This window comes from Lygodium microphyllum, chromosome 6 (assembly GCF_053477565.2).
Source record: "Lygodium microphyllum isolate KBCC chromosome 6, Lygodium_microphyllum_v1.1.10, whole genome shotgun sequence".
Taxonomy (NCBI): Eukaryota; Viridiplantae; Streptophyta; class Polypodiopsida; order Schizaeales; family Lygodiaceae; genus Lygodium; species Lygodium microphyllum.
Genome location: NC_141140.1, coordinates 117,867,964 through 117,887,580, shown reverse-complemented (window position 1 = coordinate 117,887,580; position 19,617 = coordinate 117,867,964). Strand labels below are relative to the sequence as shown.

Here is a 19,617-nt window from a genome sequence, read left to right as displayed (position 1 = left end):
ACCTAAGCATTATTATATTGCTAGAAATCTTATTTTGTAGGGGATTGATATGATGAGTTATGCAACTTTTTACACCCAGCAATGCATATTAGGTAGGGTCCACCAGTCCTTCACATGCAAATGTTAGGTTGCTTTGTGGTGGTAGCAACTTTGTGCTATACATCACCTTTTAAGATACATTGTCAGTTATAGTGAGACGATAAAAGCATGTAATCATTATTATATTGCTAGAAATCTTATTTTGTAGGGGATCAATATGATGACTTATGCAACTTTTTACACCCAGCAATGCATATTAGGGTACACTAGTCCTTCACATGCAAATGTTAGGTTTCTTCTTGGTTGTAGCAACTTTGTGCTATTATGGAAAGCTATTGCATGAGGAAAGCAAACTTGCTACTCAATTGCCCTTATGTAGACTGGTTCTCTCACTATCACATGCAAAGAGCTATGCTGCAAAGCAATAATGATTGCCAGAATGGCATCATGAGAATTCAATCAAGTAATGCAAGTTTGAGAATGCCAATGCACATTACAATTTTGTATCAAAAGAAAGGAGCCAGGTTATAAAAAACTAAATTTTCTTTAACTAATTTATTTAACAGCTTTCATTGATCGAGACTAGTGTTCACGGACAAACTTTTTGGCGGCAGCAGATACAAAAAACTTTTAAGTTAAAATTTTGAGATTTTTTTTTTGAATCAAGTTGTATGAATTGTGGGGGGGGGGGGGTGACCCCCCTTGTGAACTTTTGGATGTAGTCTAATCGAAAAAGAAGTCATATGAATTTGTTATTTCTAGAATTGAAAATTTAAAGTTTCAATTTAAATTTTGGAGGTGTTTGTGAGATTTTTGTAATTAAGAAAGGCATTGGGTTTGTCCTGAACGCTCCCGGACATTTTAAGTTATAATAACCACGATCCTTTTGCGAGGAAACGTGCAGTCTCAGTAAGAGAAGATACATAGTGAGAGGAGGAGGAGAAGCTGCAGGAGAAAAGAGGAACAATTAGAAGGAAGAGAGTGGCACCGGACCAACATGATTGACTCAGACGGAGACAAATTCAGAGACGACGATGAGGGCGGCCCTTCTCGTCCCGAAGTCACCATTGAGCCAGAGCAGCTCAAGCACGTAGAAGATGGCATCCAAAATTTGCTTCAAGACTCTAAACCTTCAGGCTCGGGAAGAAGGAAACCTGTTATCCTGATCGTCATTGGCATGGCAGGTATGGAAGACAGACTTCTTGTTATCCCTCTGTTTTGTGCGGGTAATTTCTGTTGTTGTTGCAGGGATATGGGAGCATCATTCATGCCTGCGTAGCTTCTGAGATTTCGGTGGAAACAAGACATAGGCATAAGAACTGATGCAAAGCACGTTTTGTGATCACCGTCTGCATGTACATATACACGTGTAGAAGACACATCTCAATTGTACACTGGCTTCTGGTGCACACTAACTGTTACACATGCTTTGTCTACGACATTCAGTTGTGTCTGATGTGCTTCATGTACGAACGTACACCAGCAAGTATGCAGCCCCACACACACACAAGTTACACACTTGTTTCCCCATTTTTCGTCAAAAGGCAGCAATTACAGCTTGACATGATTATGCAGAGACTTGTTCGTCCTTAGTTTCTGAAAAGCTTCATACTCAATGGGTTCTGCTGAGAAAATTAACATTCTTTTGTGGTGAACCAAGGTAGTGGCTTTGTGTAGGGTTCTCTCTGCTAAACTTGTACTCATTTCTTTAAGCATGTTTCATTTGGTCATAACATACTCAAATTTGTGGTTACACAGACACACATGTATGCATGCATGCATGACCCACCTACTGACCCCTACAATCTTGTGCTGCTGGTTGATAGACAGAACACCTAAGGCCCTCAAGGGGAATGATATCTTATGTCTCCTCTTGGAAACAGTATATGCTTCTTATGTGTTCTCACAACTTGCATGATAGTTGATACTACCCTTTGGACAGCCTGAAAAATCTGAGCATTAAAGGGAAAAAAACCTAGGAAAACAAGGATAGACTGCACCTAAAACTGACAAAGCAGCACCACCAACCTCAAGCAGCAGTTTACTAGGTAAATGTCTTAGGGTGCCAATATCTCTAGCTACACTAGGCACCTAGCCCATGTTCTCATGCTTAAACCCAACCTCAGGACTCCTGTAGTCCCAATTGGGCTTAGGCCTGGACTATGACCTGCATAGCTCCATTGATTGTAGATGAAGCAATGGTGTGGCAGCTTGCCATGTGGCAGATGACATGGGGACTGAAATTTGAATGGACATCTGACATGCAAGTGACAAGTGGACAGTGGCCAGTTAGTCAGATGGGCTGCTACTGAGAATGTGGCAGGGTGACATGCCATGTGTTACCTTGTTTGACCTGATTTACCCTGTTGCTGCACATTTCTGTCCTGTCTTAAAATGCAGATTGTAGCAGCCCACTGCCTTCTGACCTGACTGCTCCAGCCATCCATTCTGCTGCCGTGTTATCAGGCACTGCTGTCCAGACCTGCCCTCCCTAAAATGCAGGGGGTGCTGCCTTTGCTGCCTGCTAACATCTGGGCTCCAATGTCCATTGGAGTGATGCCAGACTCTATCCTGCAGTTTGGGGTATTTATGACTCTGTGGCTCTTGGCAAATGGTTGGCCAATCCTGAATCCTGATAAATCATGCGGAGAGCCTTCAGGCAGTCAGGCAGCAGCGTCAGGCAGGTGGACAGTCCCCAGGCAGTGGGCAGGCTGCACAGGCAGTTTATGGGCAGTGCGGGCAGTCAGCCAGGTCCAGGCAGCCCACAGGCAGTCAGCCATGTGGCAGAGCAGTCGGCCAGATTCAGCCTGGCTGACCTGCTTCTCTCTCCCCCACAGCCCATTTAGGCAGTCCTGGGTGTTTATTTATGTCAGAGAGTGTGGTCAGGCTGAGTGCGTACTCCAACACACATTGTGTACATGTTCTCCTTCGGATTCAGCGTTCACTCTTTTCCGAGTTCTTTTTTTTTCATGAAGAAGTTTGAAATAATGTATAGAAATATCTATATCAGGCCTTTTGGCCGACCAAGCACAATCATAGGCTTTTTGAAATACATCATGCCTTCAGGGCCCAGGCCAACCAGACATAAATGGCAAGACTTGTCACATCTCATGACATGTGGCTGTGGACACTTGTCTTGTGCTACTCCACTTTCCCCTTTTGTACTAGCTCTTCCCTCTCCTATAAATAAGAGCTCGTTTTTTTCATTCAGCATCATTTTTCTTTGCTGTAAACTCATGTACAGCACCCACAAATAGCCAGAAACTGGCCCCATCCATCCCCATCATCATCCCCCACTTCTCCATTATCAAATTCCTCCATATTCCCTCTTCTATCACTGCTGTTTTACAAGACAGCAAGCCTGTAAATTCATTACAGCACCTCCTTCTCGAGCTCTTTCTTCCATTTTAGCAACAAGAAGCAAGCCCTATCCATGTACTGTTGATCAACGATGGAGAAAGGCTGATTTCCCCTCTTTCTTCTCTCATACTGTAAAGAAATCAGTTCTTATCATTGCATAATAGATAATGCATGTGTGTTTGTACATCTTTGCATGATCTTGTGAGAGTGAGAATTACTTCTCCTCACTCTCAGGTTGATTGTAACTGAGCTCTTCCCTAAGGGACTTGGGTTGAGCAGAAATACATTTCTTCGGGGGGGGAAGGGGTTGCCCATCTTCAACCCTCAATCTTGTCTCCATTACTTTTACATTTTCATGGCTGTAATTTTATGAGTAATTTTCATTTTCAGCTTTAAGTGTTCATTCTCTTTTATATTAAATCTCGAAAACAAGCGAATATCATAATTGTTAAGCATACTACGTTGTTCGGGGCGTTTACAGCAAGACAAATGCCTAGATGGTATTTACAAACTATGAAACATAGTCATTTAGATGCTCCCATGGCTAGTTGTACTAGAAGGCAAGCTCGTATGCATGATATTGTACATACCATGGAGTTTGTTATGGCAGTAAATATAGTTGATGATAAGAAGCTTGAATGTTTTGAGGATGCACAACATAGTGTGCATTGGATGACAATAATGCAAGCTGAGTTTGATTCCATCATTAAGAATCAAACATGGGATTTAGTGTCTTTGCCCAGTGGGAAGAAAGCCATTGGAACAAAATGGGTCTACAAGTTGACAAGGAATGCAGATGGCTCCATTGACAAATATAAAGCCAGGCTTGTAGCTAAGGGCTATGCACAGAAGAAAGGCATTGACTATGAGGAGACATTTGCTCCTACCTCTCACATGACTACCATCAGCTCTGTGGTTGCTTTGGCTGCCCATTATGGATGGACTGTGCATTAGTTAGATATAAAGACTGCATTTTTACATGGGGAACTTCATGAAGAAGTATATACAGGAGCCCATTGGTTTTTGCAGTTAAGGGATCCGAACACTTGGTTTGCAAGCTAAAAAAGGCTTTATATGGCTTGAAACAAGCTCCTAGAGCTTGGTATGCAAAGATTGATGGTTTTTTACTCAGCCAAGAGTTCATAAACAACTCATTAGAGTCTACTCTTTACGTATGTAAAGAGGGGGGATCCATGCTGATCAGATTTCAGCATTTAAACAAAATTTGCAGCAGACTTTTAAGATGTCAGACTTGGGATCTTTGCACTATTACTTGGGCATTCAGTTCATTCATGATGCTAGAGGTATTGGTTTATTACAGTCAATATACATTGGTAAACTTCTTGAGAGATTTGGCTTATAGGATTGTAAGCCAGTCTGTACACCAATGGAACCTGGACTGAAGCTGTCATTGCATGATGACAGTGATTTGTTTGATATACACACATATGCTCCAACAGTTGGATGTCTTATCTACCTATGCAATACTAGGTCGGACATATAGTTTGTAGTTTCATCCTTGAGCAGATATATGCATCAGCCACGCATGTCACATTGGCAAGTTGTCAAGCGTGTTTTCCGTTACTTGCAGGGTACTAGATCTCTTGGATTGCTTTATGCCAAGGGGGGACCACTGCACTTACATGCTTACAGTGATTCTGATTGGCTGATGATAATGATTCACGTGACTCCACTAGTGGCAATTGTTTCTTTCTTGGCTTATCTTGCATATCTTGGCTTAGCAAGAAATAGTCCACTGTTGCCACATCATCATGTGAAGCTGAATACAAGGCAACTTTCACCACCATAGTTGAATGTGTATGGCTTAGATGCTTGCTAGCTGATCTAGATGTATTTGTCATGGAGCCTACTCTTTTGTTCACTGACAATTAGAGTGCCATTGCAATGGCACGGAACCCAGTGTTTCATGCACATATGAAACACATTGAGATTCATTATCACTTTGTTAGAGAGAGGCTACATGCCGGAGATATTAGCCTTGTCTATTGTCCTACTATCAATAATGTGGCAGACATCTTCACCAAAGCTCTTCCTCCTAATAAATTTAAAGCATTTCACAATGCTTTAAATTTGATCTCCTTTGGTGGCTGATGATCCTTGTATTTTGATCACTCTTCACTCCAAGGGGGTCTGTTAGGTTTCACTTACGTCTACGCTCACAGAGGAGTGTCAGTGATCTCAGTAGGACATTGGGGTACTTTTTACTCTCCGTATGAGAGGTTTTTTTCCGCAGATTTATTCTCTTTATTTTATGTGTCTATGTTACACATTTTCAGGCACTTATCGTATTGCACACAATTCGGGTGTGAACACCCTCTTACAACCCTAAGGTTTAAGGGTTGTACCTTGTACTTTCATCTTACACTTTTAGTCTATTGTATTGGGAGTTGTGCTTCCACTCTCCACACTATCTACTTCACTCTCAGGTGAGCTTCTATCCACTCAATCTCTCACAAACTTATTCAAGAAGAATGGAACTTGATTGTCGTCTAACTTTGGAGAGCCAGTAGTGGCGAACTCGGCGAGTAACCGTCTATATTCAGCCAACTTGACTTTCAGATCATCCCCCTTTTATGCCCTTTGTGTCCACATTGATAACAAGTGACATCTTGTTGTTTTTCCTTGCTTTTGTTGGGATTTTTGTTCTTAATTGCAGCATTTGTCCTTTTTTCAGTTGTTCTTCTTACATTGTAGACTAATCCATTGTTTTCCCCACTTGACTTGCATCTAATCTCTTCATTGAGAATAGAACCACGCACACCATCAAATGTCAAGTTGGGATTGTTGCTCAATGACACAACCATTGCTTCCCATGAATCTGGCAAAGTCATGAGCAGAAAGATAGCCCTTAGCTTAGGATCAAAAGCTGGCAAGCTTGCATCTTGTAAAGCTGACTCAAAATACCAATGAAAGCATTTAAATGCTCTGAGGCAGACTTAGACTCATCAAGCTTCAAGTTGACCAACTTTTGCATGAGATGTACTTGATGGACAGGGGTTGTATTCTCGTACGTAGCCTTGAGTTTCTCCCAAACTGCCTAAGCAGTAGTAAGTCCCTTGATATCAACCAAGATATTATCTGTGACAGCCATTTTAATGCAAGTAATGGCCTTTTTATTCATTTAGCCCAATCCTCATTTGACAAAGCGACATGCTTATGTTCTGCCAAAGCATCATCACAATCCTTTAGAAAAAGTATACCTTGCATACGATCTTTTCAAAGATCATAGCCATTGCCATCAAATTTACAAATCTCAAAGAGATTCTTTGCGTCAGATGTAGGTGCACGGCCAGCCATCTTCAACAATAAAAGACTGCAATAAAATGCTGAATACTTTCAGCCAATAGCAAGGTTGCTGAATATAACAGCAAGTATACACACTTGTGCTTCCAAAGGTGTCCAAGAAGCAGATGTTTTGCTGCAATTTCAATCTCAAGTACTGATTACAGCATGTACATGGATCAAATCTGATACATTTGCATAAATGACAGCTCCCACTTCAGTAATATATCACCATAATGCCCAAATACAATAACCCCAAGTACTGTATATACCATTGTTTCTCTGCATAATGAGCTTTCAGCAAAACATGTACCAAGAGAAGTTGCCCTTTTATAACATTTGAAACATCCTAAGTTCAAATTTCTCCCACTCAATAGTGAATCTGCTGCAATTTCACTGTCAAAGCACAAATCGGCTCAAAATGTATCACCTATGTGAAAAGCCCTAAAAATTTTCCAGTGAATTTGCCCCAATTGCATCAATGCATCATCCCAAGTATCAAATACGGGCAATTGTCGTAGAAATTTCACAAATTCTGCAAAACCCCCAAATTTCAGGATCCAAATGTGCAAAAATTACAATGAAATTGGCTCAACTAAGCAAAATTTCCATAGTTACCTGGAACGGGGAACGGGAACGGGAACGGGACTCCTTGGAACGGGGGGAACGTCCAAGGTCGGGGAACGGGAACGGGGGGAACGGCACATGTCTTAAGTGCCCCAAATATGCCTTGCATGACCCAAACTGCCCCAAAGAATGTCCCTCTAATTGCCCCAATACCCGTCAATGCATGCAATTGACCCAAATGTCCCAACATTGACTCGATTACCCCCATAGCTCCAAATTGCCTTGAATTGCCCCAATTATCCCAATTTCCCTTGAAATTAGACAATATAAATGGATGAATACCTTGGAATTGAGGATCGGCTGAAATTTGATTCTGATTTGCAAGAGTTGATAATGTATCAAATTTGAACTTTGCATAGACTCCTAATTAGATTGTGGGTTGTCTTGACACTTTGAATCTTCAACCTGAGAGAGAGAGAGAGAGAGAGAGAGAGAGAGAGAGAGAGAGAGATTAGTGTGTGCACATTAAACAATGGAGATGGGTGAATATGTGGAAGAAGGACTATGACCCAAGTAAAAAAAAAAAACAAGAAAAAACGTCAATATTCAGCAGTAAACAGGCCTGGAACGGCCGTTCCAAACAGGGAACGGCAGGGAACGGTAGGGAACGGCAGGGGGAACGGCAGGGAACGTTCCCTGGCCGTTTCACCTCCTTGGAGGGTTTGGAACGCGTTAGGCCGTTCCTACAGGCCGGAACGGCCATTCCCTGTTTCTATGAAAATTTCACTTATACATGAAAAGCCCCAAAATTTTTGGGGGAAAATGCGCACAATGTTTTGCAATTTTTGGGTCAAGTGTCACTGTTTTGCATCACGGTTCCTAAATCCAGGAAAAGCCCCAAATTTTTAGGCTAAACGCAGCCTGCTTCCTTCTCTAACAGCAAAAACTAGCAGCAGCTTCAGTAAATCTTCCCTTGTGCACCATTGAAAGGCTCAAGCTTCACACTTTGACCACCTTCATCATAGTCCTTCAGCGGATCTATGGAAGTCAAGTTATCATGAATAGGCTGCTGCAAAAAGTGTGCATTTGCTGTATTTACGTAATAACTAGCACTATCAGATGCTCTTATATGACTAGCACCAAATCCTTGTGCTCCGAGAGTCCCTGGGGGTGCAGATACATATCCATATGGCCCGCTTTGTACCCTAGGCATCATGCCTATGCTGCCATACATGGAATCAAACATTCCACTTGCATTACCCAGATACATTGGGTGCGGTGAGCCATGTATTTGCTGCTGGATACCATTGGGATTTGAGCCATACATTCCCTTACGGCCGCTACTAAAGTATCCTTGCTGTCCCATGCTTGCTTGTGCATAATTACCTTGCTATGCATGTTCCCATGGATTGGCACTATCAAGTTGGCCATGCATTTGCACTTGCTGCCCCACAGGTACCAAGTGTTTGTGCTGATCAGGCATTTTGGGCTCTTCCAAAGAAGGCTTAGGCATTTCCTTCGGTTCTTGTGGTTGTGCCGAAGTTGTAGAAAGTGTCTTCTTCTCTTTGCCTTTGTTGTCCTTTCTTGGGGCATTTATGAATCAAGAAAACTAGGGATCTTTTGCCAATTCAGCAAAAAGATTTGCTGTTGTACGCATTCGATCCTTGAAGCTATCATTGAATTCTTCAGTCCCTTGCTGGTCATCAACCTCTTTATGCATTGAAGTGCCAACCTTTGGGTCATTTCCTACATTTTCAGCTTGCTGCCATGTTGAGAACCATGCCTAACATCGGTCATTGCATTTCCTCCTCCACCATGTGACTGACCAAGGAGTGATGCATCCTCTCCACTTGATCCCATATCACCATATGAAGACATGCTTGTTGTAATTCATTGTTGAGAGTAATTTCAACACTAATGCAATAGTCCCAAGCTACAATGAAGTGCCATAGGCCCACCAATTCAAAGGATTTGATGGCATCCCAGCAATGGAACCATGAAATGAGCCTTCCTTCCGTGGATGGGTGGTAATTCCTTGATTACAATTTAGTTACAACAGCAACATTATCACAAAACTGAGAAATGCAAATTAACTCACAATCTTAAACAATGGACACCCTGTTAGCCCCAAAACTAGCATCCTTTTCGGTATTTCTTTAACTTAATTGAAGAAGAAGTTGATGTACAATGGGATTTTTCCAATTCCTTTCGGTATTTCAACTTCCCTTGCTGTCCAAAATGACAAGCAAGTCTTCAATCTGATTTGCCCCTTTGATTCGGGCAATCAATTGACCTTCACTCACTTTGATGGAGATAGAAAATACCCAAAATTCATTGATTTGATGCTTGAATTTGACTAAAAAATAGCTTCGGCTGTGTTGAATCTAAGTCTTGGAGCTTTCAATTTCTGGCACGCTTCTTAGGGTTTACAGTAGAGAAATTTGAAATTTCTCAGCCTTTGGTTAACTTAATGCTGTAATCTTTGGAGCAAGGTTAGGAGATGAGAGAGCATGCTAGAGAGAGAGAATTCAAACTTTCTTTGGGAAGAATTGAAGAAAATTAGTCATTTATTGGTGTTGCCTTGCCAAATAGCCATGTAAGCTGTCATCTACAGCTTAGGACTGCCAGACAGATTGTTGTCCCATTCTATATGTTATCATTTGCACCAAAAGAACCTTGGGCTATTGTCACTTGCTCTTAGAAGGCTCCAAACTGATGTCTCATGCTGTAGGATTGATCCTTAGTGGTTGAAATCAGATCAGCAGTCTCTCCTTGCTCTCTAATTGTCTCCTTCTCTCTCATAATGGCTAGTGTAGACTTCCACCAATCCCTAAAAACGTTTTTTACAATTGCATGAGGTAACCTTTTAATCCCATTTTTTAGCATTATTCATAATTAAATAAATTAAACATTAATTTTCAGTATTTAAATATTATAAATTAATCTACTAATTATTTCGATGTCCAAAAAAGTAATCTGATTGGTCAATAATTAAATTAGCTAGACAACTTTCATTCTTGAGTGTCTCTGTATCATCTTTCACCATCAGATTGACATTAGGTATCATTAAATGATACTTCTTTAGTATCACCAACTGATACTTATGGCCAAATGAATGACTTAGACTAACAATTGGTGCCGTATACAACGAAATATCTGTGTAGTATAACTTCTAGCAACTTTTGTCTTTGATATCTCGTGATTTTCTTAGGTCCCGAGCTCATAAATTTACTCTAACCCCAGTTACACCTCACATGTGCAACATTTATATAACCATGTTACTAAAAATTAATCCACATGTTAAGCGAGGTTTCAAAAATACATATTATCATGACATAAAGTCTCAACAGAATAACCACAAAGAAAGAAAACCAAGATGTTTGATCCAAAGAAGTTAGATAAATAACAAACAAAGCACAAGATGTGAAGAAATGCTCTAAAATATAAAAAACACAAAACCAAATCGTATGACAAAGCATAAACTGCTAACACAAAACTTAGTCAGGGTTAGGGTAACACAAAGACAGTGAACATAGAGAATAATGAAGTGAATGAATAGTGAATATAGTGACAAATAATGCAAGCAATTGTGTGTCTATAGACTCCATGTGTATCCCATTGCCTTGACTTGCTTATTGAAGATGTTGGGCAAATATCTCGGGTGGATGACATTTTCAAGACAACAAGCATAGTAAGGTTTCTGAAGAGACCATCCGTTACAAGCATGTTTCAAGCCAATAGTACACTTGAGCTATTGAAGCTCTCTATCACTAGATTTGCTCATATGTTTATTGTATTGAAAAGGTTGATACGGGTCCATCCAAATTTGATATGAATCATTGCATGCTAGGAATGACTCACATGGAGTGAGAGAGAGTGTGCAAAGGCTCTTACTTTTAGACGCAATATTTTAAATGGGAGTTGGTGGGTTGAGGGAGAGACATTCGTGAAAAGTTCCACTCCTATTTACACTATTGCATATTACTGATATGGAGGAGAGTACTTTGGGCCTTCTATATGAGTATATGGATAAAATTAGCGAGGCCGTGCTTTGCAATAGCTTTTTGTTCCAAGACAAGTAAGTTCTTGTTTAACTTTTTGTTCCAAGACAAGTAAGTTCTTGCTTAACTTTTATACATGTAATTATTTGGTGTTAATGACGACTTCCTGATGATCGATCATTGTTTTAACTTTCAAGTTTTAAAGTTATTTTATCTATGATCCATCATTCTTTGCTCTGAAGGGTTTATGAGATTCATGCAATGTGAAATGCACGATGGGATTGGTTTCATAAACCAATCCATGTTATCGCACATATCTTGCATGCCCTTTGGTGCAGTGAGTAGTACACTAGCGAGGAGTTAGAGGAGGGGCTTTATGGAGTACATGAGATACCTCACAGGGGATGATATAAATATGATGGGGAGAGTAGAGGATGATTTGCTGATATTTTGCAATTATTTTCTTCATTTTGGCCGACCCATAGCCAGGCGTCGAGAGACACAACTTTATTTTGTCTCTTGGTGGGAGAAATACGACAATTGTGCTTCTACTTTGGTATGTGACTAGTGGCTTTCATATTTTGAATCTTGATTATCTAATGCATTATGCAACCTAGGGAACATGTTCTATAATCTATTGTCTATTTAAATGTTAATTGTGCAGCTTGCATATTAGCAATTGCTAATTACTTAACCTCAATCTCTTAAATTTAAATAGAAACGCATTGCCATTCGGGTTCTCTCGCAAGATTGTAGTTCAATACTTTTTGCGAGAAACTGGAGCACATGGGTCCTTTTTCAAATCAAAAAGAGGAACAAGCTCATAGCTGTCCAGTTGGAGCGTTTAGTGTTTTGCCATTGCAATCTTTAGCTTCTTGAGAGGACCGCTCTGTCCCCTGAGCCTTCACAGGTAAATTGGTAATGATTAATATTATGTATAATTAACTTTTTAACCTTGACACTTTCATTGCTTGGAAGTTGGATTGTAAATTGTGATATGTGTAAACATTGAACATGTTAAATCTTATCTCATATTCATCTCTTAGTAAATAGATTACCACATTAGAATTTAGTCTTTGACCATGATGCTTTAAGTCATAATCTTTTGGAAATGGCATGTAATGCATTTATTCTGGAAGTTTGACATTGTTTAGAGGTTTATATTGTAGCCTTTGATCATTGGTCATGAATGTAATAGATAAATTGGGTATTTCTTTGAACATTTCATGTGTACAAGCTCTATGATCCGTACCTTTTGCTACACATGGAAGACATGTTTGTCAGATGGTCCCTAAACATAGATAATGCAGGGAACTTGTTTGAAACTTATTTGCTATCGTGCCATTTCCAAAACTCCTGGCTACTATGGTTGTGTGCATGGGCCCTTTATTTTCAAGTAGTTTCACAAAATTCTATTCAGGTTCTGACTTTTGTTGACAGCAGTGCTCTTTTTTTGGCAAGCTTTTTGAACTATGGTTGAATGTGTTTACTAAGGTGTCTGAAGATTTTTATGAAATGTTCAGTGCAACACTTCATTGATGTCAGATTACAAGATTTCAGTTTAGCAAAAGATAAAGATAAAAGGTGTTACTCATTACAGAAAAAAGACCTGTCTGAAGCATACAGGTTCATGTAGTTACCTGACTGATATCTGATGCTATTTATCACACAGGAAGTGGAAAGACAACTTTTCTACATCGGCTAGTTGCTGATACTCAACTGCTAGGACTTAGAGGATATGTTTTGAACTTGGATCCTGCAGTTGTATCACTGCCATTTACTGCAAACATAGACATTCGTGACACTGTCAATTATAAGAATGTTATGAAGGAATACAATCTGGGTCCAAATGGTGGTATTCTCACATCTCTAAACCTGTTCGCTACAAAGTTTGATGAGGTATTCTTTAATATATTCTGGTCATTTGTTAGACATCAGTTGGTATATTTATAGTGCTCAAAGTTAGTTTGATATATATGGCTTCAGGTTGTTGAACTGGTGGAGAAAAGGGCAAATGAGCTGGACTATGTTTTGGTAGACACACCAGGACAGATTGAAATCTTTACATGGTCAGCTTCTGGAGCAATTATCACAGAAGCATTTGCGTCAACCTTTCCCACTGTTGTGACATATGTGATTGACACTCCTCGTTCGACAAATCCGGTCACTTTTATGAGCAACATGCTTTATGCTTGTAGCATATTATACAAAACCCGTCTTCCTTTGCTGCTTGTATTCAACAAAACAGATGTGGCTCAGCACCAGTTTGCTGTTGAGGTAAGTATTTCTGCACTTACTAGCCTACCATATCTTTTCAGTTGTGTGTGGTTTTTTTGTTCCAGGTCAAGGAATTTCTCTTCTTCTTAAAGTCAGTATAAAAGAATAGCAACTGAATGAGGTAAACCATGCTATATACCTGGCATCAGGAAATGCATTGTTTCAAGACTTTTTGGTTAACAGATTTCCTGTTTTTTGCCCCCTGTGATTGCTATTTCATTTTGGACATACAAATACATCTCATATTTTTAGTTCGTAGGATACGGATATAATGTGCAAAGGATGCCCTGGGGGCCGTTTCAAAGGTGTAGCCATCTTTGGCATTACTTATAGGCAGGGTATTCAATGTTTTGAATATAAAAATGACGATTGGGAGAAGATATTGATTCAAGAAAACGTCATAGGTACTGTTCGTCTTTTCAGAGTGGTCTTGTTTTTTGGTCCATAAAGAAGCAACACTCTGTATTCATCTCATCAGTTGAAGCTGAGTGTGTTTGTTTTGGAAGTATGACAGTCATAAGTGTGGTGATTCTTTGAAAGTGTTGACATGGCTGGCCATAGGTGCTGAGTCTTGATGTGGTGGTCCATATGCTAGCCAAAAGTAAATAGTCCGTGTGAGCAAAACTAAAGAATCTACTATCATTGATAAATTGACTTAAAATTTTACCAGCTTAGAGATTATGTAGTTTCCAAGCATAACTGCTAAAATCACAGGCCCATAACATATGGGAGAATATTGATCTTTGGCTTTAAAAGAATTTCTATAGTTGCTGAAGTATCTGATTGGATACTTTTACAAATATGTGGCAAAAACAATTGGGGAGGAATTTGAAATATGGAAATTCATCCAAGACTCATAATTGATCAAATTGGGAGTGCAGGACCTCAAGTTGAATTTTGATACTACATGCATCCAATTGTTACTCATAAAACAAGGGTGCACAAGTGCATGTGAGCATTGCCCTGCTGGTTTTTTTTTCTGGACTTTATGATTGCTGCAAACAGTTGCAAATGGGTGAGCTAAATTGGGGCCAAGGTTAGCATTCTATCTAGAGTAGTAAAATCAAAGTTGGAGGTGCAGATGGATCAAAGATCCTGGCGCATGGCTTCACCTAGTAATAAGATCTGTGTCCATAAGAAGCAGCTTGTAAAATAGACAATTGAAGAGGTTCAAAAGATGACAAAGGACTAATCCCATCTCTAGTCAGTGGCATACTAGGAGAAGTAGATTTAATATCAACAGTAGCAACACAATTAATCTTTCCAATTATGCGGATCATCTCTTCTTATGATAACAACCTAACGATAGGTGCCTTATAAGAGCTGCAACATGAGATTATCCCTTGGCCAGCTTTGAGGAAGATAACTAGGAAGCACTAGAACCACTATTAGAAAGCCTTTCTTACCCTTGGTGTTTGCAACTTGTCATCATCTTGCTTGCCCACTTGTTGCAACCCGTATTGATATTATTATTTACCAAAGTTGATGGGCTCTCATAACATAGACAATTTCCTTTCTCAAGGAAAGTCTTTTAGAAATGTTGAAAATGGTCACATTTGAAACATTAACCTACATAAAGAACCCAAGAGAGGGTAACATAGAGATAATCAAAGTGAAGAGCAACAAAACATCATGCTAGTATAACTGTGTAGAACAGCAGGTCTAGTACAAGATAAAGAATGGGGAAGTGAATGCGAGTGGTCTGTCCACACGGGTCTTGGCAGACAAGATTGTGCTTTGATGGACACAATTTGATTCTGCTTTGATGGACACAATTTGATTCAATCAACTTCCACTGCCATGTCTGCTTTGCAACCCCCGCACATGCTCCTGTCTGGACGGGTGTGTTATATGTCCGATTTTATTCTTACACTCATTGCACAATGGTTAACCTAAGACTTTGCATCAACAACTGGAACTGCAAGCTTGATGCATATTGAGCTTGAATTTCTCTGTGTTGGAAAGGGTTTAATTTTATATCTTTATCTATTAAGGGGATTTTGTCAAAGTATGCACAGCAGTTAGCAATGCATAAACGAACGTAGAGACATACACAATAAAAAACACAGGTTTCAGAAACAAGTTTCCCATCCTTTACAGATACTTAAAGTTTCTTATCTCCAAATGTTCTTATCGGTGTAATGTTTCTACTAGTTGGTATATGTTGTAAGAACGATTGAATCCTTTGAATTTGCAGTGGATGAATGACTTTGAAGCTTTTCAATCAGCAGTAGAGACTGAGAAATCATACACTTCAAACTTAAGTCGCAGTTTATGCCTAGTTCTTGATGAGTTCTATCAAAATCTACATAGTGTTGGAGTCTCGGCTATCACTGGGGTCGGTGTAAATGCTTTTTTTGAGGCCGTTGAAGCATGTGCAGATGAGTATATGGGCACATACAGGTCTGTATAGAAGCTTTGAATGTTTCCATTTTTGGTGCATATGCTGGTATAATTTGTAGTTTTGAATGCTAAATAAAGATCTTACTTTTCACAGAAAAGAGCTGGAGGCTAAGAGAGCAGAGAAGGAGAATCAGGAAGAGCTGAAGCGAAAAGAGAGTCTAAATCGGTTGAATAAAGATATCGAAGAATCGAAGGGCCAGAAGGTGGTACTGAGTTCAGCCAAGGGAAAGGATGTAATGGAGCTAGATGAGATTGAAGAAGATGAGGGAACAGATGACAATGAAGATGAAGATGAAGATGAAGATGATGAGGAAGATGATCGTTATTAGCATCATCTCAAATCAGCAATATTAGATGTACCTTTACGTTCGAAATTGGCCATACATTTGTAACATCTTTATTTGCAAATTACCTGTTCTGACCCTGGTCTCAGTCTCCATATGGTAGGCATTATGTACATCCTTTTTGTAAACAACTGGCTTGGTTCAGAAAGTGAAGAACACAAGCAACACTAGACTTTAATTGTAGCTGGGGGATTTAATAAGGTGGTGCTTTGTCAGTCATGCACACATATACCTGCAGTAAGACTTATGTGACTATATTGGGTGACTGTTATCAATGTTCCCACGAACATCATGGTAAAAGTGTGAAGGGGACTTTGTTTTCAGCACTTGTGTAAAATCCTTAAACTTTGAAAGTTTAGTAATTTGACATTTCTTGGAGGATTGGCTGGGGTTATGCTTGACTGCATAGATTTTGGTGCAAGTTTGAATATCTTAGCTGACAATCCTCATGTTGGGATGTTTTTTGTTGATGCAAGTACTTGCTGTACAACTTTCACTTGGGTGGGAGCTCTTTGTCAATAAGAGTAAGATCTTTTTGGGCACAAAGATGACCACTTGCATTATCAGTAGTTTCCACAGCCGATGAAATCTCACCAGGTGGAAGCAAGCTTTCCACTCTTAGATCTAATGTGTGATATGGTGCACACCTTGCTCTATGATCATGACCTTCAACACCTCAAAGTAAGATCTTGAAGCCATCACATCATGAGCATGAATACTTAATAACTGGTCAATGCTGTGCAGTGAACCCACAAATGCCTTTGTCTGCAATCTCTCTTATGCTCTCTTGCATTCCAATGGGACATAACCTTAAATCAAATCTTGTGACGAAAGCCAGTGAAATACATTGGGTTTATCAAAACAAATTTCCTATCAAACATATGTCTCCTCGTCTTTCTCAATCCAGCTCGTCTTTGCATTGACTTAATCTCTCAAACTTTGAGCCAGGTTAACATGTGCAGCTAGGTGCTTATTTTGAAAGGTTTGGAGCAGTGTGCATTATTTTTTGTTGTTCAAAAATGAAAGTTGAACATAAAGCACATTAATTGATTTTAGTGATGTTTTTTTGAAAGCCATAGTTTTCCTTTTCTTAGAAGTTCTTAATGAGGTTTTGTGATTTGGAATTTGCATGGAGTGCATTACTCTTGTGTATCCTATTAGCATAAGAATGTGTATTTGTTCATCACAATAGTACCATTCTATGATTGAATATAGTTTTACATCCTAATTTTTACATTAAAAAAAGCACAATTTCTTTAAGTATATCTAAGCAAAATGAAACATCTCTTTTAAGTTGTGCATTAGATGAATATTGCTCGAACTTTTGGAGCTAATCAAATTTGGTTAGAAACTTCTTGTACAACTTGAGACATGTTGATGAAGAATATCTTACAAAACACAAAATGGAAAACAAGAAAGTTGCATGATCAAAATTTGAGATTTCATGGTTTTTACATTTGACTTTTTTTTTGGGGTGAAAGTTACTTTTGGTTTGAGACTTAACTTGTAGCTACAGATAAACACACTACGCAAGTGGCTTGGTGAAGAGTGTGCACAAGTTTCTTTATTTTCTAACTATGAAGTTGCCATTCCCTTGTCCTACTGATGAAGGTAGACCTAACCTTGTGAAAGATTGTATGTATGAAGATTGTAGTGTGTTAGCTAAATTGAAGCTTGCAATGATCAAATAGAAGCAAATGAAGACGTTCTCTTGTATGCACATAAAACTTTCTAAGTAAAGCAATGATTAGTTTTATGCTTGAAAAATAACCACCACCAATAATGAATTACTTAATGATAGATAGCTACTTGTTTAAAACCACCTCTTAAGCCTAACACATAACCAACATACTTAAGCCAAATTAGTTAGTTATTAGAGTTGATTAATTATTAACTAATCATTACAATTACACACTGATTAATTAGGTTAATTAACTAAACAATTACTAACTAATATTCTAAAAGTTTTACCTTGGTCTACTCAAGAGGATTGAAGGTTCCCATCCCTGGATGCAATTAATCCATCACTGGCTCTCTAATGCAATGGTTGCAAGATGCACTTGGCCAAATGGCAATATGTGATGAATGGTTGCTCCATCAGGATTATCCAATCTCAAGTCAGTTAAGCTTTGGCAAATGCATGGACTAAAGTGCTCACGGACTCAAGTTGGCCTACGGAATGGAGTTGTAAATTTGATCCATCCCTCCTCTGCAATGTATGGTTGGTCCCACATGCCTAAAACCCACCATTTTCCTTGGCTTTGAAGAGCACCAAAATGGCTAAAAAAGTACACACAAGGGATTAGCCAATGTGTAGATGTATGGAACATTGTAGCTCATAAAGATCCACTATGGATCAAACAGGCAGCACTTGAATCTCACTGACAAGAAGTAGGCTTGGATTGAGTAAAACTACCTAACATGTATGGCCTATTGCCTATGAAGCCGACGGACTTCACCCAACCAAAGTACTAGAGGGAGCTAGTAGACAAACATATGGCATTGTGACAAGAAGCGTGATATCATGGCCCCATCCTCTAAAGTGATTATATAGATATATGGAAGAGATGCTTTCCACATGCGAGCATTAAATCATGGATGAGATGCCTCCATAGGGTCTAGAAGGCAACTCCCTCTCCCAAAAGTAATTTTCTTCTATGGAGGATAGTGAGTCCTGCTAGTTCGTAGCCACCTAGCTAAAAATTATCTCACTATTATATGCTCTCTGCAAAAGACAAGAGAAAATGGTGATCCACCTACTATGGGAATGTGCCAAAGTGTGACTTGTTACGAACTTGATTAAAAGTTTCCCAAAATTGGCTAATCTCAAATATAATTTAAGCATGAAAACCGCCCTTTTTGGTGATCTAGATGGCCTTGATGACCAAACATTGAAACTTATGAATGATATTAGAGCTCTCATCCTTAGGTTTATATGGAAGTTACATAATGAAATGTACTTTGGAAGAATATTGTAGTCTCTTTAATGGACATGTCAAGGGAGTTGAAGGATTCTACTGGTAATCTTACGACTAGATTGAGAAAAGCCCATTGGATTTATGAACTATTTGCATGGAAATTGGCTATTTGGCTGATGCATATTTCATATGCTTGTAAATATTTGCTTCTTCCTAAAGGAGGAGTTGCATGTTGATGAGCTTTTCCAAGGTTACTCCTCTAGGATGAATATATATTTTGCGGAATCTTGGCATTCTCTAGTGGACTATGTTGTTCTAAATTAGAGATAATTGAAGGCCCCTATTCGCAGAATCATACCCAACTGAGGCACGATCTTTTGTCCTATATTTCTCAAAATCCTCCAT

The 19,617-nt window shown here is 39.3% G+C and overlaps 1 protein-coding gene across 1 annotated transcript; it reads left to right on the top strand.

Annotated features, from left to right (window-relative positions):
- The first annotated feature begins 931 nt into the window (after positions 1–931).
- Positions 932–16,678, top strand: LOC148035021 (GPN-loop GTPase QQT2-like). The gene is made up of 5 exons (XM_087679919.1): positions 932–1,223; positions 12,943–13,169; positions 13,257–13,547; positions 15,745–15,950; positions 16,045–16,678. The coding sequence occupies exons 1-5, from the start codon at positions 1,037–1,039 to the stop codon at positions 16,277–16,279; spliced, it is 1,146 nt and encodes a 381-aa protein (XP_087536045.1). The 5' UTR covers positions 932–1,036; the 3' UTR covers positions 16,280–16,678.
- The last annotated feature ends 2,939 nt before the right edge of the window (positions 16,679–19,617 follow it).